General features: G+C 44.5%; 1 protein-coding gene across 9 annotated transcripts in view; it reads left to right on the top strand.

Moving 5' to 3' along the window:
• The window catches only part of LOC102915530 (NACHT, LRR and PYD domains-containing protein 1a-like), an 88,966-nt gene that overhangs the window by 56,696 nt on the left and 10,939 nt on the right, over nt 1-21,331 (top strand). For 8 of the 9 annotated variants that reach the window (XM_076542787.1, XM_076542793.1, XM_076542792.1 and 5 more), the window contains 9 exons: nt 1,945-2,115; nt 2,846-3,016; nt 5,722-5,811; nt 7,985-8,076; nt 9,290-9,452; nt 12,292-12,515; nt 18,067-18,329; nt 18,828-18,953; nt 19,766-19,907. In XM_076542787.1, coding sequence (XP_076398902.1) covers nt 1,945-2,115; nt 2,846-3,016; nt 5,722-5,811; nt 7,985-8,076; nt 9,290-9,452; nt 12,292-12,515; nt 18,067-18,329; nt 18,828-18,953; nt 19,766-19,907 — 1,442 coding nt within the window. The remainder of the gene's footprint in view (nt 1-1,944; nt 2,116-2,845; nt 3,017-5,721; nt 5,812-7,984; nt 8,077-9,289; nt 9,453-12,291; nt 12,516-18,066; nt 18,330-18,827; nt 18,954-19,765; nt 19,908-21,331) is intronic. The other variant, XR_013041722.1, reaches the window with a different exon arrangement.

Below are 21,331 nucleotides of genomic sequence, written 5' to 3'. Positions count from 1 at the left end.
TATTAATCTATAAGTTGCCACGTAGCTCATGGCTTACCAGTATCTTAACATGTTGCTTCTCTTCACAGGGGCTGGCAGCGTCTCTCTGCCTCAGCCTTTCGCTTCCCAGACTTCTCTCTCTTTGTTTCACCTATATTTTTGCCTGGCTACTGGCCAATCAGTGTTTTATTTATTAATCAATCATCCACAACAGTCTCCTGCTACTAAATGTCTAGTTACCATTCTGAGTAACATGATATTCTCTAGGGAGAATACCTTGGCCAACTGGACTGTTTCCCTGTTCTTAGTCATTTAAGGTTGTTACTAAGTGTCTGGTTATATACAAGTAAGCCTTGAAGGACCTTGATGCAGACATTGCAAGTAGAAGTAGTCTGATGTGGACCTTCAGAAGAATTCTAACTAGGTACAGAGACAGGTCAGATAAGGCAAGAGAAACCAGGAACGCCATTCTGCTTGAAAAGGACAGTGGCCTTGGGAGCCTGGGACAACCTCATAGGAGAGGGAGAGGCTATAACCGCTAGTGAGAAAGTGAAGTTGAGAGGAAAAGACAGCCAGACAAGGCAGGGAGACAAGCAGGAGGCCATTGCTCACAAAGGAAAGACTTCAGAAGTGGAGACTGGCCAAAGCCAAGGGAATGGAGAGGATCAGTCCAGGGAATTAAGGTATCAGAGGAAGCAAGGTGAGCAGCTTCTATGTATGAGACTCTTAATGGCACCTCAGGCTTTTTTAATTAGTACATGCTGAAACTCCATTTTCAGTCAGTGTAAACACTAGCCATGCATCAAAACAGCCTTTTAGGGCTGGAGGAGTGGTTCCATGGTTAAGACCAATTTCTGGTCTTGTAGAGAATGTGGATCCATTCCCAGCACCCACATCAGATGGCTTACAACCACCTTTAACTACCATCCCAGAGGATCCAAAGCACTGATTCTATCCTCTACAGGCTTCTGCATGTATATAATGCACAGAGACAAGCAGGAATACCAATGTACACATAAAGTAAAAAGTAAATAAAGCCTTTAAAAGAAAAAACAACCATCCTTCAAAGTTTAGTATTTGGTTTTCTAGACATTTCTTTGGTTTTGTAACATTGGAAGTAAATAGCCTATATTTTTTGTTACAGTTAAAGTTGGCCACTTTTCATCTGTGTTTCTGGAGTTGTAGTTTTTTGAGTTTGTTATTTTTGTTTTGTTTGTAGTGTTTGAGACAGAATGTTGCACAGGCCAGGCATGGAGCTGCTCCCAGCCCCTTCAGGTTTGTAGCTTAGGCTGCCTAGATCTCACCATTTTTCTGCATTAAAGGAAGGCACTACCACTCTGAAGTGATCTCTTTCCCACCCTTTTTGTCTCATTCGCTCTCCCTTCTCTACAGCCTTCTGTGCTTGTAGAGATGTAGGGAACACGTGAACTAGCACATCTTTAGTGTTTATGACCATGCTCAACATCCCCTCACAGTCATGCTCAGCCACCTTTGCTGAGTTCTCTTCCCACCTCCCCTTTCCAGTTTTCCTTCATGAGACTAGAATTCTGTTCCAAAAGAAAGCAGGTACATTCACATCAAAAAGAAGACTGTGAGTTACCAAGGTCCTCTTTTGTGCCAGGCTTGTGCTGGGCATTCTAGAGTTAAAAAAAAAAGAGAGAAATTATGCCAACCACCCATTCAAACTCTGTGGGACACCTAGACTGAGTCAGAAACAGACACACAAAATGAGAACACAACATGCTATGATAAGGATGTAGATGAGGAACCACCCAGAGGAGAGGATCCAGATGTTGGAGCAAAGGAACATGTAGAAGCTGGTGATCCTGGGGATGGCATATTGAGGCATGGTGCTCAGACAGATAGAAATATAATCTGCTGTGCAGGGCTGTGAATCTCACACCATGAACACACAACTCACATCCCTCATTGCCTCCCCCACCCCGCCATATCTCTCTCCTTCAGGTCCAGGTGGAACCCTATCACAGATACTAGTTGGCAGATTCTCTTCTTCACTCTTGAGTTCACAGAAAACCTGGAGGAACTGGACCTAAGTGGAAATCCACTGAACAACTATGCACTGTGGAGTCTTTGTAGGACCTTGAGATGCCCTGGATGTCACCTTAGGACATTGTGGTAAGTCTGGCCTTGGTTCTCCCCAGAAGCAGGGATGGATGGAATGGAGATCAAATGCAAAACCTGAGTCTAGGGTGAGGATTTGTATTCACCAAATATTCACCAAACTATCTTGACCATACCTGTGACATGCGAGATTGGCTATAATAAACAAATGGGATTCTGTTCTTGGGGATCATGAAGACTGATGTTCATCAAGGATGTCACTGTCAACAGCCCAAGGAGGATACCACCTACTGCAGAAGTGGCTACAGGAGAGCTGAAGAACATAGAGAAAGAAGCTAAATGAAGCAGGAGGGGAGAAAGCTCCAGGCCCAGGCAATGGCATTTCCCCATTCCCTCCTGCTCTCTGCCCTTATAACTATCCTTCTACTCTGTACATATGAACTCCATCTTTACTAAGATTTCACATAACAAGTGAGATCATGCCCTATTCTATGGCTCGTGAATATCTCTTCAGATGGCTCTTGAAATATACCAGTGAGCTGTCCTGGGCCTCATGGAGCTCTGCCATGGCAAATCACAGCAGAGAAGTGGTCCCCAACCTGTACTCCATTGCTCCTGCAGCTCAGTTGTGGGAAGCATGGAATTATCCACCTAGACTAGAAAAGGCACTCTGGAGACCTAAGCACTGTTAGCACAGCAGCCAGGGCTCAAGAAGGGAAACCTGAGCTCAGTTCCCAAGAGCAGTGAGCCCTAGAGAAACTGATGGTGAGCATCTCCCATGTAGGCTTGTCAACTGTGGCCTCACATTCAGACACTGTGCAGACCTGGCCTCAGTGCTCAGGGCCAGCTCCAGCCTGACTGAGCTAGACCTGCAGCTGAATGACCTGGGTGACCATGGTGTGAGGCTACTGTGTGAAGAGCTCAAGAATCCTGCCTGCAACCTCAGAATCCTGTGGTAAGTAAGGCCCTGGGATTCCCTCTGGGCAGGATGCAAGGGAAGAGACACAGGTGCATTACTAGATTACAAGGAATAGAAAAGAAAAGGGACAGATAATGCACAGTCACCCTGGCTCTTCACTAGCTGTGCCACTTATACCCCGTGACTTGAGCAAGTCACTATCTTCTCTAAAACTCAGTTTCCTCATCTATCAGATGGAGTGTCATACCCACCTGATGGATTATAATGACATAAAATGTACATATGTAAAAACAAAGGTAATACCAAGTAGGTAGTGGGGCACAGTGCAATCATATGCATTAGGAAGACTATTATCCTAACAGATCCCAGGTTTTTCTTACTCAAGACAGTGCTCCAATCATTTGTCAAGTTATAAATTCATGTGTGTGGTTCATATCAGGACACCTGTGTGCCAAGCACTGTTCCAGACCCTAGGAATAAAATCACAATCACGTGGCTCTATCCTCCTAAAGCTGAGTAGAAAGAGACAGACAGACATAAATCACCCATCAGCACATGACTCTGTACTGACAAGCTCTACTGAATGCCATGGCGTCAACAGTATTCTGAGAATGTCATGTTCTAAGAGATGCCACATTATTCAATGGCTCAGGAGAGTTTTCTAAGACCTGAGAAAGAAGTGAGAAGCTGAGGCCAGGGACCAGACAAAGGCAGAGTTGGGGAAAGTGTAGCTGAAGTTTTCTCCAGTTCTGCCTGGCCCACGGTCAGGACAAATCTCTCTCACCCGCCAGTCCTGCAGCTGCTCAGACCCAACCAAGTAAACGCACTTCCTGTTCCCAGAATTCTCTTCTCTGCTTGTCCTGCCTATACTTCCTGCCTGGCTACTGGGCAATCGGTATTTTATTTATACAGAGCGATATCCACAGCAGGAAAGCTCTAGAACAGAAAGAGGCAGGAGCCCTGGAGGGTCACCCGGTTCACTACAGCAGCCTGAGACAGTCCTCTGTACCAGAAATGCTGCCATTCCCCCTGAACTACAGTTTCACACAGCTCAGAAACCTCCAAACTACAGCCCTGGAGACCCTGGTCCTCCACTCAGCCCCTTCATGCTGTCTCTGAGCTTCTTCCAGCTCCTGTCCCTCCACCTCCCCAGCATAGCCCACAGCCAGTTTCTAGTGAACTTCCCAGAGGTTGCTGGCCAATGTCCTTCATGGGCTCAGAGAACCACAGAGGCTCCTGATCCCTGTACCCAGAGTCTTCTGGTTCCAGAGTCTTCTGGTTCTTCCAGCCAACAGAAGTCCAGCAGGTCTATATCCTGGGACTTCCCTCTGTTAGGCCTTCTGCTTCAACTTCTATTATTGTTATTACTATTATTATTGCTGTTATACTATATTAACCTTGTATATGTGTATGTCAGTGGTTCTCAAATTTCCTAATGCTATGGCACTTTAATACAGCTCCTCATGCTTTGGTGACCCAAAATTATTAAATTATTTATTTGCTACTTCGTAACTGTAATTTTGCTACTGCTATGAATTGTAATGTAAATATCTGATATTTCCAATGCTCTTAGGCAACCACTATGAGAGGGTCATTCAACACCCCACACACAAGTCAAAATCCACAAGTTGAGAACCACTTGTATATGTGAGTCCAGGTGCCCACAGAGACCAGAGGAGTCAAAATCCCCCAGAACTGGAGTTACAGGTGGATATGAGCTGCCTGAAGTGGGTTCTGGGAATTGAACTCAGGTCCTCTGGAAGAGCAGTATGTGCTCTTAACCGCTGAGCCATCTCTCCAGCTCTCTGGTTCAATTGTGAATGCACAGGAGCAGTTGAGCAGTGAAGGGTTTTCTTTCTACCCTCTGGGAGCTGAAACTGGCCCAGCTGCTTGGAACCTCTGTTCCCCAGCCTGATTTCAGCCATGACTGTTTCTCACAGGCTGAAGAGCCTGTTCAGAGCTGGCGTCTGACGCACCTGCACAGCCTCTCACAGGTGCAGGAACCTTTCCCCTCCATCCTTGTCTGTGCCTCACAATAGACAGATTGGAGTGATATAGCTACAGTTATGGACTGAGTATGTGGAAACCCAGGGAAGGTCACCCTAACACCCAGAAATCCTGGAACTTGAGGATCACAAGAATGGGACCAGCAGACCTCAGGTAGTGCCTGCTGTGTAAGGACAAGGCTTCCTCCCTTAGCACTAAAGTAAATGGGGAGGGAAGTGAGAATGGAACCAAGACTCTTTCCCTCAAGGTAAGTACCCATGATCCCAGCACTATGTGTTTACTTTGAACACCTGCCCAGAATACCTTTGGGGACATGGCCATGACCTCCAGCTACTGAGAATGCTGATGGCTATGTGTGGCCCTTTGCCAACAAGAATCCCCTCATCTATGGCCATGCTCCCTTCCCTGGGACAGTCTGTGTCCAATGACTGACCTGTGAGAGAGGGTTATAAATGACAAGACCCTCATTTCAGCTCTGGAAAGTCCCAAAGGTCATCCTCGATACAGATCTCCCTGCACAATGACCAACCCCATTAACACTGTGCCATGGACACATATCCCTCTACTCAGCCCACTACTCTCCATCCTCTGTCCTGGTTTTGGCTCAAGAATAACCCTTAATAAAGGTCCTCATTGGCCCAATCTACAGACAACAGAGTCCAGGGTCCTGGACTCTGAGGCCTCCTGATCTTGTGGGAGATCCCAGAAGAAACAGCCCCCTCTTGTGCTTGCAGGCTGGACCAGGCACCTCTCAGTGACCAGGTGATGATGGAGCTCAGTGCCCTGGAGGCAAAGACTCCACAGCTGCTCATCTCCAGCACATGGTAAGGGGTGGACACAGAACTCCTACTGGTCAACCTAGGCCCTATGTGGCTTCTGGTGAGCTGAGAGGTGGAAAATGTGTCCTGGGGTGATGGGAATAACAAACAGAGCCAGGAAGAAGCCAGACAACCACTGCAACCAAAGTGAGATAGGGGGGTGTGTGTGTGTGTGTGTGTGTGTGTGTGTGTGTGTGTGTGTTATAGTTGTATGAGTTTTAGAAATAGAACCATATAACATGCCTTCTTAATTTCTTCAATTAGGATAAAAGAATATGAAAAACTGAGTTAGTGGTGAGTCCTCTAGCACAGCAAGTGTGATAATAGTAGATAATCGTAGATAAGAGTAGATGATAGTAGCCAGCAGTGAACCCAGGCCACTGGACAATGAAAGTAGTCACCAAAACTAGGAGAGAAAGACACAGACAGAAAGTCACTTAGGTGAAAAATCTACTATGTGTATCACTGTCTCAACCCTAATATTCAGACACATGTGAATGCACAGAGAGAGGGGGGGGAGAGGGAGAGGGAGAGAGAGAGACAGAGGGGGAGAATTTTACTATAGGACTGAGTGGAAGCCACAGGACAGGAAAGTCATCTTCCACTCCAGAGACTGTACTGAAGCCCCATGTTCTCCCACTTTGGCACATTTCAGTTCATGACCATGAATTCCATCTGTTCTCAAGTTCCTAGCTGCTGTGACACACTCGAATGGAGGGTGTACTAAAGACTTAGGAGGGTCAGCCATTCATTGAACAGACATTCCTGCAGACCTACTGTGTTTCATACACTATTTTAAGATCTGAGTGCACATCAGTGAGCAAGACAGGCACGGCCCAACATTTGCTATCTCAGTCCAGCAGGGAGGAGACACTTGTTCTCCCACAGTCATATAATTGTACCTGGGAACCATATTATTACAGTGTTGGACTCTCTGAACTCATCCAAAGCTGAGGTGAGCTGAGGTGAATTCTCAAAGATGGGAAATGAGGAATGAGCCAAGAAGAGGAAAATTCCAGCTAGACAAAGAGGTTCTAAGGAAGCAACTCCATTGAGGGTACAGGAAAGCATGTGTGAGACCATCTGCTCTGCCTCACCATCACCTGGGAGCGCCACAGAAATGAAGGTTCTCAGGCCCCAATCCATCCCTGCTGACTCAGAATATCCAGGGAGTCAGCTTCCTTCAGTGAATTTTCTGACTGAACAGCCTGTCCAGGTAACATTTTGACACAGTGATTTGAGAGCCACTGGTCTAGATTTGAGCAGGAAAGGGTGACATAGGACCTGGAGGGGGACAGGGGCTACAGCAAGAACTATGACCCATCCTAAGAACTTTCTGTTTCTCCCCAGAGGAAATAAGAGGCATTCCAGCACCTCAGCCATGAAGGGGCATCTCCACCTATTTTTATAGTTATCTACTATGCAGAAAATGAGCTAGAAGGTACCAGATCAGAAGCAGGAATACCTGTTCAAGGATGCTGCAGAGGTTCAGGATTATGTTCGCTCCATTCTGGGACAAGGATGGAGTCTGTGGAGGAGGAGAGTAGAGAACAGAAAGGAGGGAGATTTAGAAGGTACTGTCTAGGTGATTATCATTCAGGGTGAGTGATTATCAGTTTATTTTGTGCAGCTATAACACAATATCTGACACTGGGCACTTAACATAAAGAACTTAGATTATTTCTTGCACTTCTGGATACAGGGAAGAGCAAGGGCATGGACCCTGCATCTAGGGAAACCCTTCTTCCTGTTCCATCTGACTGCACAACTGAGAGGGCTGAGAATGAGAGGCCAGGTGGCTTTTGTGACAAATCCTGTCAGGCCACCAGAAGCTATTCCTGTGATGACATTAACCCCTTCAAGAAAGCAAAGCCCTCATGACCTCACTGTGTCTCATCCTTCATCCCATCAGCACTGTGGCTTTGGGGATTAACTTTCTAATGAGTAAACATTGAGGAACACATTCAAATTAAAGCAAAGGAGGGATTGAGGTGTTCCCAATTCTGGGGTATGGACACCCAGGAGGATGGGGACATTCTTAGAGATACAGTCCAGAGAAGAAGCATGGGACTGAGTTCAAATTCAAATGGCTTAGATTTTATGTGGGAATTTCATGCACACAACTCTCATTTCCATGGTTTTCCTGACATCTGAGGGAAAAAAATTTGTCTGTGTCTAGGAAGCCACGTGTGATGGACCCTACTAAGAACCCAGATGGAGAAGAGATAGGTGATAGCCCGATCTCATACAAGCAACAGAGACTACAGTCAGGTATGTAAAGGGTTCAAACCCAGAGCATCATGACTGCTCGACGAAGAGGCATCTGTAGGGGGAAGTCGTCATTTCTTTCTTTTTTAAATTTTTTTTTTAGAATTTAAACATGAGTATGAGTACTCTATTTAGATCATTTCTACTCCTCTATCTGCCCACTCCAAGTCTCCTTGTGATCCACCTACAGACTCTCACTCTTTAATTCATGAATTCTTCTTAAATATTGTTATTAAATATATATATATGCATACATTTATATATATAAATATAAATTTATATATATAAATATATATATAGAAGGCTAACCATTTGGGGTTGGATAACCTATTATGGAGTTATTTATGAGGAGGACTGATTTTATCCCTCTCTAGCAGATGTTATTTGCAGCTAGGGCCTTGTGAGATTTCCCCCATCCATATTAGTATGACAACTGGTGTTGTCATTGTACAGATCTTGTAGAGACAGCAATATTGTTGAGATTTCATGGGTTCAACTTCCCTCTCACATACAGAAGACATGATCTCAGGTGTGCTGGAAATCATTCTTATCCCCATGTATCTGACATGGACCAGTACAGGCTCTCCACAAAGAGCCCCACCCATTTAAAGATCTTCCTCAACTAGAACACAAAGGGAACACTGCTTCCTTCTCTCCCAGCCTTGGGAGCTGGCGCTGCCCCTCTATCAATCTCTGGCTGGCATCAGGCTCTGTACCAGGGCTCCCTGTCTCATTCTGAGCTGCTATGGCCTGGGACTCACCTCCATCCATGCTCATTCATCTTTTCAGTTAGGTTCTTTTCACAACCTACCCACTGAAGACATGTTAGGAAAATCAACACTTCTGAACCAGCAGGAAATGAAACACAACAGCTGGGTTGGGAGCAGATATTAGGGTGGTAGGGTTGCTCAGGGTGCAAGCAGTGGTAAGAAAACAATACAAAATACCAAATCTCTCTCTCTCTCTCTCTCTCTCTCTCTCTCTCTCTCTCTCTCTCTCTCTCTCTCTCTCTCTCTGTGTGTGTGTGTGTGTGTGTGTGTGTGTGTGTGTGTGTGTGTGTGTATCATGCAGGTAAACTCAGAGATAGCAATAAAGTCTATAGACATACTTCCTGATGTAAGGCCTAGATTGACCAACCTGCAAAATAGTTCAGACTTCTGCCAGTACTAGGGAAGGTTGAGGAAACAAAAAGTGATTACTTCCTGGCCTCTTCCAGAGGAGGGGTGCTCACAATTTGCACCACTGGAGCCCTTCCATCCGTCTTCTCCTGACTCTCCAAGAGACAAGTCCCTAGAATCAATGGGGACTGAAGATGACTTCTGGGGCCCTACAGGACCTGTGGCTACTGAGGTGGTTGACAATGAGAGGAACCTGTACCGGTGAGTGAGCTCTGCCTGGCAAAGGCTGACTTTCCCCAGCACACTGTCCACAAGGGACCCCCACAGATAGCACCCACCTAGTTCTACTGTGTCTCCTCCTCTCCTTACTAATTAAGGAGGCAGGGCCAGGAATGGGATAAGAAGTGTGGGCTATTATAAAAATAAGGGTTATTATCATGAAATCTTCAAACATTTACAAAACTGGAGAGCACATGAACTTCCCTGTCCAATTATTCAGCTCCAGCAACCATTTTTCCAAGTTTGTTTCAACTACTCACATTCCCTCTTTGTCATCACTGTCACAGTATTGTGAGTCCAGGACATCAGGTAACTTCACACACAAACATTTCACTATGCCTCCCCCACAGTTATGAAAGGACCTTGTCTTCCATGACCAGCACACCATTACCACATCAACAGAGCTGATATGAGTCCTTCATTCCATCTAAACAGTCTGTGCTCAACTTGGCTCATTATGTGAATTGTTGTTTTTCTGCAGATTATTTTATTCATGATGTAAACAGCAGCAGTTTACATTTCAGTTCTCTTGTCTCTTAAATACTTTATTTTTTTAATCTTTAATATTTTTTAATTCAGAAGTTCAGGATAATGATAACATCTAAATGATAAAGGTCCCCATGAGGGTCAGTGTTATCCTGTCTTGTTACCTTTTTCCTGTATCCTCATGAAATGGGAGAAGCTTACTCTTTTGTTTGTTTGTTTGTTTGTTTGTTGTTTTGGGTTTTTTTTATTAAGAAAACTTCTTCATTCATTTTACACACCAATCAAAGATCCCCCTCCTTCTGCTCCCCCAGACTCCCCACCCCAACTCACCTCATACTCCTCCCCACAAGAATGCATGGTCTCTCATGGAGAGACACATCCAGTAGAGGCAAGTCCAAGCCCCTCACCCTGCCTCAAGGCTGCACAAGGTATTCCATCATAGGTAGTGGGTTCCAAAAAGCCCCCTCATGAACCAGTAATGAATTATGATTCTACCACCAGGGAGCCCCCAAGCAGACCAAGCTAGACAACTGTCTCACCATGCAGAGGGCCCAGTCAGTTGCATGCAGGCTCCACAGCCATTGATCCAACTTTTATGAGTTCCTACTAGCCTGGTTTGGTCATCTCTGCAGGATTCCCCATCATGATCCCAATGCACCTGCTCATAGAATCCCTCCTCTCTCTCTGTGACTGAACTGGTGTTTGGCTGTGGATCTCAGCATCTGCCTCTATCAGTCATTGGAGAAAAGCTCTGTGATGACAGTTAGGGTATTCACTGATATGATCACTGGAGCAAGCCAGTTCAGTTCAGGCTCCCTCTCCACTAAGTAGTCCAAGCTGGGGTCATCCTTGGGGATTCCTGGCAACTTCCCTAGCACCAGATTTCTCTCTATCCCCATATATCTCCCTCCATCATAGTATCTCTCTCATTGCTTTCCCACTCCATTTCTATTCCAGCTCAACCATCCCATTCCCTTATGTTCTCATCCCCCTGAATATACAACTTCAGAAGCATAAAGTCTAAAAACTAAAGATGTACCTCAATGGTAGAGCCTTTGGCTTGTGTGCAAGGTCCTAGCTTGATCGACAGAACTTCACACACACACACACACACACACACACACACACACACACACACACACACACACACACATACACACACACACACGCTTAATCATCACAGGAATATCAAACTGTTCCAGTGCTGCAAGCCATGTAGTGGAATCTAACTACTATGACAAATGCTAGTATTTGGAAGATCAAGGACTTTTCCAGAGGTCAAGCCATAGCTTAAGGAGTCTTGGTGATATTTTAGCTTTTGCATATATATATATATATATATATATATATATATATATATATATATATATATATATATTAGCTGGTTCCTGCAATAATTTTCTCATATGCTATGTATGCTTCCAAGAACTCCTAACAATGTATTTATCTAAATACTTCTCAAGCATCCTAGGTCAAAATGGCAAATGGTCTCCTGAATTAAGGTAAACACCCTTCTGGAGACACCTCCTTGGAGACAAGGTGCATAGCTTTTTTTTTCTTGTGCAAATGAAGCTCAGACCCTCCTTTCTCTCACAGACCAAATACCATTCCAGAGCAACTGACTCAGAACAAAAGAGTTTTTGCTTACCAGGGGCAATGAAGAATTGAGGCAAAATTCCTAGCTCTGAGCAGAATTGCCCCATCTGACCAGGAAGCAGCAAGGAAGAGTTTTTGTGGATTATAGTTGAATTGAGTCAGGTCAGGGGGTAAAAAAAGAAGGAATGTAATGGATGGAGGATCGGAAGATGAAGATGAGTTGAGAGCAAAGGAGCTTACTTAGAACTAGGACAATGAGATGATGGGAAGAAAAGGGACAGAGAGGAGTTGAATGTGAGAACAGAACTGAAGCTCTGTAGATAGAATTTTGTCTTAAAGGAATAAAGTAGACGGACATAAGAGCACAGTGTACTTAGATTATTTTCCCACAGATTATTCCCACTGTTAGTAATGTCTCTCCTGGGTCCTAGAGAAGGAAACTAAGAGGCTGGACCACAACAGTTTCTAAAATTCCAGGTGTGTGTTACCTTGTAGGTTTCTATTAGATCACTCAGTACTCATAGGTCCATAAGTTGGTGTTGTCATTACCCCTATGTTCAGATGAGGAAACAGATTTGAAGGTTAATGACTTAGTCATGGATCCACATAGATCTAGAAGAGGAACCAGAACTCAGAGCCATCTGGATGAAGCCTGCTGTGTCCCCAGCCCTGCACTGAGTCTGCACCCAGCAGAGGAGCAGAGCTGGTGTTCACTGGTGTCTGCCTCTCCCTCTTCCAGAGTTCAGTTCCCTGTGCCTGGTTCCTACCACTGTCCCAACACAGGACTCCGCTTTGTGGTGACAAGGGCCGTGACCATCGAGATTGGATTCTGTGCCTGGAGCCAACACCTGGACGAGACTCCCTTTCAGCACAGTCACATGGTGGCTGGGCCTCTGTTTGACATCAAGGCTGAGCAGGGAGCTGTGGCTGCTGTGCACCTCCCTCATTTTGTGGCTCTCCAAGGTAACCAAGGGAAGCATAAGGAGGAGGGTGGTGGTAATGGGAGGATTTGACATGTCACATAGCAGACTGTAGAATTATGGTTGTTATTTATTAAATAGTACTATTTACCATACAAGAGAAGCCATGAGACACAACAAAACCCACTGTAAGAGTTTATTAAGGGAATAGAGAGGGGTTGTGCATAGGCCTATGGAATGACCATGCAGGAAGAGAAAGAAGGAATAGGTGGAACCTTCTTTTATAGGTCCCCCACACACACATGTGCATATGGGCCTATATAGCTGTGCCATACATGAACATAGATTATATGACCACACTGCACTCAAATTATATGATCACAAAACACACAGATTATGTAGGAAGTAAGGCCCTGGGATGACTAAGCATCATCTTACCTGGCTACTGGACAGTGCATATGTGGTCATGTAGCTGGGGGAGTGGCTAGGAATTCTAACAAAAGTGATGAGGTAAGGTTTCATGGCATCCTTAACAGGGCACAGCAGGTTATGAAGGTAGACACTGAGATGTTTTGTTTTCCCTTCCTGTCTGATGTATCTTTTTTGAAGCACATGTATCCCAGCCTTATTATTTTATTTCTATTTTATCTGAATAAGTCCCTGAGTGGAAAGTGATGTCCTTAGTAGAAATATTAGCTGGTGATTATTAAGGGCTCTTTACCCAACATGTCCCTCAGTGGCCAAGCAGGGAATTGAGAATAAACTGAGAAATTTGAAGAGATGGTTGCAAAATGAGACTAAGGAAATAAACAAGGATCATTTGGTACTCAGGGTCTACCAATAATATCAGCTATTACACTGCTTCAGACAGGGAGAAAATGATGTCACCAGATTCCATTTGAGAACTGGAGCAAAAAAAGAGGGGTTTCCTAAGAAAAGAGGGGGGTTCATCCAGTCTCCCAACCTCCGTGATAACCAAAGATCCCTTCAGAAGATTTTTTTATTTTTATTTATTCTTCTCTCATTGAATACATCCCAACTTGAGCCTTCCCTCTCTCCACTCCACACAGTTCCCCCTCCCCTCCCCTCTTCCCCAGATCCACTCTTCCTTTGTCCCTACAGAAAAGAGCCAGGATCCAAGTGATATCAACCAAAGACAGCATAACAAGTTGCAATAAGACTAAGCCTGGACCCTCATATCAAGGATAGATGAGGCACCCCAGTAGGAGGAAAATGGTCCTGAGAACAGAAAAAAAAAGAGTCAGAGACACCCACTCCCACTGATAGGAGCTTATCAACCACAGCATGTGACCAAAAAGATGTTTTAGTAAATACAATGTTCTCAATGAAAGATCTCATAAAGAAAGCCATTACTATATGTCTGTAATCCCACATCTCCTGAGGCTGAGACAGGAAAATTTAGAATTCAAGAGCAGCCTAGACACAGCCAGATTCTGCTTACGAAAGGAAAAACCAACAACAACAAAGAACCAGGTGTCATACAAGTGGCTAATGATCGAACTTCCTCTCCTGCTTCAAGGAGCACAGCAATAGGCCCACTATAGAGACCAGGAGAATCCAGCCCACAGCAGAGGAAGATGGTGTTTACTTATGGTGATGAAGATGAGGAGTAGGTCAAGAGGGGAAACCTGACAGGTGAAGAAGCCATAAAAACTAAAGAAGAAATACAGACTGTTCTGGCTGTTAGAAGAACCATGAATAGAAAACAAAGCATTCTTCAAATTAGAAATATTCGCATTAAATGTCAAGCTCAAATGATGAACACAAATGAAGATGGAGAAAACAAGCAGGACTCAGCTGAAAAGAACTCACAAAACAAATAAAAACAATAGTCACATTCATAAACACATGAGACCCTGACACAGGAGCACTGCTACTCAGATGATAATTTCTCAGTGTGTCTAATGAGGCCAGTCCAGCAGGTCCACAGAGTTCCTGGTCTCCCCAACAACACTTGCCCAGTCACCACTCAAGCTCTTCCCTGCAGAACACCACCTTCCTGTGTCTTACTCCCACTTTCAGATCAGAAAACTACACCATTAGAAAATTAAACATATGTGACTCTGTTAAAGGTTATAAAAGGACAATATGTGTAGGAAGGACAGTCACAGGGACAGGTGGTGGCATACACCTGTGATCTCAGAGTTCTGATGCCTCAGGAAGTTTCTGATCTTAACAATGAAAACTCAAGCACCCCACATTCCCCTCAAGTCTCAGAGGTCATGACTAGCATTTACCCTAGCAAGAAGGGAAATTGGAGAGGTACAGCATCTTCCAGGATTCTGTGAAAACTGGCACAGCACAAAGCATGGATAAGTCTAGAATCTGGTGCTGGGGATGAAGCTGACTCAGAGGAAGTCAGGGTTTCAGTGTTCAGAACTGTCACACAGAGTGCTGTGTGGTTCCATGTGAAACTATTAGCTGGCGTGTCATTGATGGAGGTTCCACTGCCAGAGAAATTGCATTGTCTCATTTCCTGGTGATAATTGATTCCAAAGCAATCACCTGAGAGAAATAAAAATGCTCTCTGCTAAACAACACACATTCCAACACTGTTTGTCACGGTGCAAGTAGGAAGCAAACTCAGTGCTGAAGGGACAGGCAAATAATGGATTGTAGAGTGGCGCATCCATAGCAGGAGTCCCATCAAGCTGACAAGTGGCATTCGTCATCAGGATTCTACCGTTGTCAACTTGACACCCAAACACATCACTTAAATCCTAACTTTCCATCTCATGTCTCCGAAGTTTCAGTTTTGTCTCATAATGCAAAATACAACCCAATTTCAAAGGCCCCCAGAGTCCCTGATAATTCCAGCAGTTTTAAGGTCCATAAAGTCTTCCTCTCAAAAGAGACTCAAGGCAATGTCTCAACTATGAGCTCCTATAAAATAAAAACAAGTTACATACTCTCAACATACAATGGTACAGAATAGACATTGCCATGCCAAAATGTAAGAATCAGAGCATACCAATGAATGATCAGACCACAGCAAGACAAATCTCCATCAGCATAAACACCAAATCCTGCAGCTCCATGTCCAGCTACAGAGATCATAATGTCATTCGCTGGACTCCAAAGGGCATAGGTAGCTCTATCCCTCCAGTTCTACCACATGAAACACACACAGCCTCTCCTTAGGTCATCTCTCTACTCTGTGCCTAAAACTTTATTTGTCAGGGAAAAAATGTGTTTCTGGCTTCTCAGATATCCTAGGAAGTCCATTCCACATTAGGCTTCATTTCAAAGGTCCATAGAATGAGCACTCAGGATTCTTGCAGGATCTTTGACTCAGGCACATTACCTCACCTCAGCTGCTATCTGAAACTGTGCAGCATGACTCAGTGACCCCCTCAATCCAGCATCTTTCATGGCTAAAAAAACTATAGGAATGTCACTGCCAAGTTGACAACTTGAGATGTGGCCTCTCCCTGCCCCCCTGAACCACAGCTGCTTAATGTGCTGACCATGGGAAACACTTCCTTGCATTTGCGTGTGTGGAGCAGGGAACACCATCACTTCAGGCTTTCTGCCTTTAAATGAATGTGGATCTTCACAAGATGAGTCTGTGAAGAGTGAGATTTCCTGTTGTCACCTGCTGCAGCCTTCCCTTCAGTGACGCTGCTCTCTCACAGTTACAGCGGGTTGTGTAGAGTCATTCTGGATGTTTTCTGTCCTGAAACTTCTCCTGCCACATAAGTCCCTTGTGTTTAAATTCATCTTCACTCATATTCAGGGCATTAACACAATAAATCTAGATTCCTGACAAAACTGTTGGATGAATGGATCCTTTCACAGTTCCCAATGGAAACCTTGCTGCTCTCTGCAACCTCATGACTGGCCTCCACTGTCTCTCTCAGCTTTCTTGTCTTCCTGCTTCCACCCAAATGTCCACATAAGCATGGAAGTGCTTTCCTAGTCCTAAGTACAAAACTCTTCACATTCCAGCCACAAAACAGTCCCAAAGCTGAAGAACTACATGACTGGGCTTATTACTGCAAAAATCTGAATCCTGGTATCAATTTTCTGTCCAGCTTACTTTACTTGTAACTCACACAAAATGCCTGACCAAAGAAACTTAAGAGAGAAAGGATTTATTTTTCTCACAGTCCAAAGGGACAGTTCATCATGACATGGAAGTCTGAGAACATGGATTTTGTGGCACCTGGTAACTTGTGTCAACAGAACGAGCAGAGAACAGTGAATGCTTATGCTCATGTGACCTCCATTTTACACAGTCCTGAGTCCTATTTCCACAGAATGACACTACACACAGTGGATAGGTCTTCCCTACTCAATTAACCCAATCAAGATAATCTCTTCCTATCAAACCCTGAGGCCTGTATACAAGTTGATTCTAGATTTCGTCTGGTTCACATTCCATTTTAACCTCTCCATGGATGCATCTGGCTTTGTCTTCAGTGGACAAAGGTACCCTTGGGTCTCTTTCATATCAGCAAAACTCTATTCTACAAGTAAGAATTTAGTGGACACTGCTGATCCAAAGACACTGAAGCTGGTGATGGCAGCACCTCAGAGAACCTGCTGGTCGTCAAGTTTCTGACAATGGCCTCTGCAGCTGTATTCTTTATTGCATCTGTGGATGACATCATCAAGAACCTCCACTCTGCTGTGAATGCTCCCCCAGCAACTAGACAGGGCCAAATGTAAAATGTCTCCAGTGAGTGTCAGTCTGCATGAATCACAACTAGTAGCAGCTCACATTCACCCTCACTGGCATGTTGAATTGATGATGAGGAAACAGTTGATAGTTCTGCTGTGTTATTACAAGAAGTTAATTAATAAAACTTAAATTTTAGTCATAGTTTGTTCTCATAAACATCAAAAATAAATAAAACTAAATAGAAATCATAACCAAGCAACTTTATTGGTGAAATTATTTAGGCAACTCCATGTGTAGTTAAAAGGGAGGTTTATTTTGTGGGGTAACTTACCAGTGAAGGGATAGTTTACAGGGTCTGGGAAAGGCGTAGTGCAGTCCAGCGGTGTTCTCTGGAGAACTCTGCTCAGTCTACCTCCAGCGTCCAGGGTCTAGGAACCAAACGAGCTCCCCCATCCAGATCTCAGGTCTTCAGGTGTCCTATCTCGGCTCTGCCTTGTAGGCGTGACAGTTATCAAAGCCTCACAGGTGGTAGTATTTCCAGATCAAAGCTGGAACGGCTACCCACTACACAACTTATTTTAAAAAAGGATGTTATTGAGACTTATAGTTTCAGAGGGTGAGTCCATGACCACCATGGCAGGGAGAATGGCAGAAAGCAGGCAGGCTTGGCACTGGAGCAGTAACTAAGAGCTTACATCTTTATTGTCAAGGAGGAGAGAGAAAGGAAATTGAAAATAGCACAAACTTTTGAAACCTCTAAGCCCACCCCAGAGACATATCTCTTCCAACAAGGCCACACCTCCAACTCCTTCCCAAACAGTTCCACCAGCTATGGTGGCCATTCTCATTCAAACCAACACAGTCATTCTAAATCCTCTGGTGCTATTTCTCCAGCCAAGCATGGCTCAATGGAAACACCAAATCTACATCTTTGGATCTGTTCTTTCAGAGGGACAGGTGGACATCTCCTGGTTCCATGTGGCCCACTTTCAAGAACATGGGATGGTCCTAGAAACGCCAGCCAGAGTGGAGCAGCACCACACAATCTTGGAAAACCCAAGCTTCTCCCCAATGGGAGTTCTACTGAGAATGATTCCTGCTGTCAGACACTTCATCCCAGTCACTTCCATCACATTGATCTACTATTACGTCAGTCTCAAGGAAGTCACCTTTCACCTCTACCTAATTCCCAATGACTGCACCATTCGGAAGGTGACACTGAGGATCAGGAAACTGGGGCCAGGGTGGGATGACAGGAAACTTTAGATGCAGCTAGTGAGTCCCTTGGAGATATTCTCCACTTGGAGTGGGGAATGCAGTTCTATAAAGAAAACACTGATGTTTATGATTCTGTCCTCTTCATGGTACACTCACACCAGAGTCTCCTCCAACCACCTTTAATGCTCCTTTATCCTTGCATAGACTTCTATGGCCTCTTTCCACCTATCAGGAGGATGGGAATGTTCCATGCCCAACATATAGCCAACTCAACTCCCTCCTTCTCTGTCAAAGACCCTGTTCTCACAATGAACATGACAGGAGCCAATAATTCAACAGTCTGTGTGACTGAACACAAGATGGAAGGGTGCCCAAGAGTTGTCACCACCCCACCTCACACAAATGTACTGATTGACCACCTCTGCTTATTTAGACCAGATAGATGCTGTAGCCCAGAAATCTAGCTAAATTATTGTCTGCAATGTTCCCTAGGCAATTGATGAAGAAGAAATGAAATTTCAGTTTGTTCGAATAAACAAGCCACCCCCACTAGACTCTCTTTATATTGGCTCCCGCTATACAGTGTCTGCTTCTAAGAAGCTGGAAATCATCCCAATGGTGAGCATTCAGGTGTTTACTACTCTACAGGGTCAGATGCCAGGCTTGGGAAACTGTGGGGCAGGTTACGAGGATTTGTAGCAAACTGAGATTGGGAAGAAAACAATTGGTATTTGGGATAAGCAAGAATACATCAAAATTAGATAGAAAGCAATTTAAGGGACTGCACATGAATACAGAAGGCCTGGAGAATTGAGGAATTAGATTCAATATGGCACAGAAAAGGAGGAGCCTAACATGGAATTAAGATGCCCTGAATTAAGATGCCTGAGCAGGACTTTCAAGATGAGCTCTCACTCATTATGCTATGAATCTGAAATGTGCCCTACAGGTGTAAATGTGTAAACACTGTATCCCCAGTTTATGCTAGTATTTGGGGAGTTGTGGAAACAAATGTGTGAAGCCTGGCCATCAGAAGCAGGCTGTGAGGGTTACAGCCATGCTCTGTCCTGCCCTCAGACTTGATGATCCTCTGTGACAAACCAAACTGCCACAAGTTCCTGGCACAGAAAATGGAGCCCCAGCCTACATGCATTTCCCACCAAGAAACTAAACAACATAAATCCTTACTTAAGTTGTTTCCTCTCAAGTATTTGTCAGAGTGATGAGAAAAGAAACAGCATGATGGGGTCCCAGCTGGGCCCTTAACCTTCTGAGTAAAGATGTGTGTTCAAAGGCTGTGAGTTACCTCAGTGTAAAAGACAGCCAGTGTCTAATATGATGTGCAAGATTATGAATGTATGGGGGTGAGGACAGGCCTCCTTCAAAGAATGAGTAGTTGATTGTCACACGCTAATTCATTCTCTCTTCAGGAACTAGAGCTCTGCTACCGGAGCCCTGGAGAATCCCAGCTCTTCTCTGAGATCTACGTTGGCCACATGAATTCAGGGATTAAGCTGCAAATCAAAGACAAGAAACATATGAGTCTCATATGGGAGGCCTTGCTGAAACCAGGTAAAATTAGTTTAGGTCCAGATACCCCAAAGGCAGAAGAAAGGCAATAAGTAGGGAGAGATCTATTGTCACTAATTCCTGGTGTCATGAAATAGCCAAATTGGTTATATGGCTTTTGCTAGATCCAAAACAAGTGGTCTGACCACAGTTTAAACTATAATGCTGTGTTAGCTGCTGTTCCTAATTGTGAAAAAACAACTTAAAAACAGAAAAAATGTTAGCAAGATCTCCAAGGGTACCTGTCCCAAGGACTTTCATCTGCTCCACATATTCTCATTCCACATCCCTCACTTACCCCCTCCCTACACTACCAGTTTACCCAGGAGATCTCATCTATTTCTTCTTCCTAGGGCAATCCATGCATGTCCCTCTTAGGGTCCTCTTTGTTATAGAGCATCTCTGAGGTTGTGGATTGTAGCCTGATTATCCTTTGCTTTATGTCTAATATCCACTTATGAGTAAGTAGATACCATGTTTGTCTTTCTGAGTCTAGGTTACCTCACTCAGGATAATTTTTTTTCTTTTTTTTTAATTTAAAACATGTTTTATTCATTTTTACATACCAACCACAAATCCCCCTCTCATCCCTCCTCCTGCTTCCCCCTCCAAATGAACCCCCCCAACCAACCCTATCCCCTCCTCCAAAAGGATAAGGCCTCCCATGAGGGAATCAGCAAAGCCTGGTACATTCAGTTGAGAAAGGACCAAGCCCCTGCCCCCTGCATCAAGGCTGAGCGAGGCATCCCACCATAAGTGATGGGCTCCAAAAAGCCAGCTCACACACAAGGGATAGATCCTGACCCCACTGCCAGGAGCCCCTCAAACAGACCCAGCTACACAACTGTCTCCCATATGCAGAGGGCCTAGTCCGACCTCATGAAGGTTCCAACGTTGTCAGTCTAAAATTTGTGAGCTCCTACAAGCTTGGTTCAGTTGTCTCTGTAGATTTTTCCAACATGGTCTTGACGCACCCCCCCACCCCTCCTCACACTCATATAATCCCTCTTCCCTCTCTTCAACTGGACTCCTGAAGCTCAGCCTGGTACTTGGTTGTGGAACTCTGCATCTGCTTCCACATGATGATTTTTTTTTCTAGTTCCATTCATTTGCATGCAAATTTCATGATGTCATTGCTTTTTACTGCTGAGTAATACTCCATTGTGTAAATGTACCACAATTTCTTTATCCATTCTTCAGCTGAGGGGCATCTAGGTTGTTTCCAGGTTCTGGTTATTACAAATAATGCTTCTATGAACATAGTTGAGCAAGTGTCCTTGTGGTATGGCTAAGCATCCTTTGGTTATATGCCCAAGAGCAGTGTTGCTGAGTCTTGAGGTAGATTGATTCCCATTTTTTTGAGAAAACACCATACTGATTTCCAAAGTGGTTATACAAGTTTGCACCCCCACCAGCAATGGAGAAGT

Source organism: Peromyscus maniculatus, chromosome 8, assembly GCF_049852395.1.
Source record: "Peromyscus maniculatus bairdii isolate BWxNUB_F1_BW_parent chromosome 8, HU_Pman_BW_mat_3.1, whole genome shotgun sequence".
Lineage (NCBI taxonomy): Eukaryota > Metazoa > Chordata > Mammalia > Rodentia > Cricetidae > Peromyscus > Peromyscus maniculatus.
This window is presented reverse-complemented; position numbering and strand designations above follow the sequence as displayed.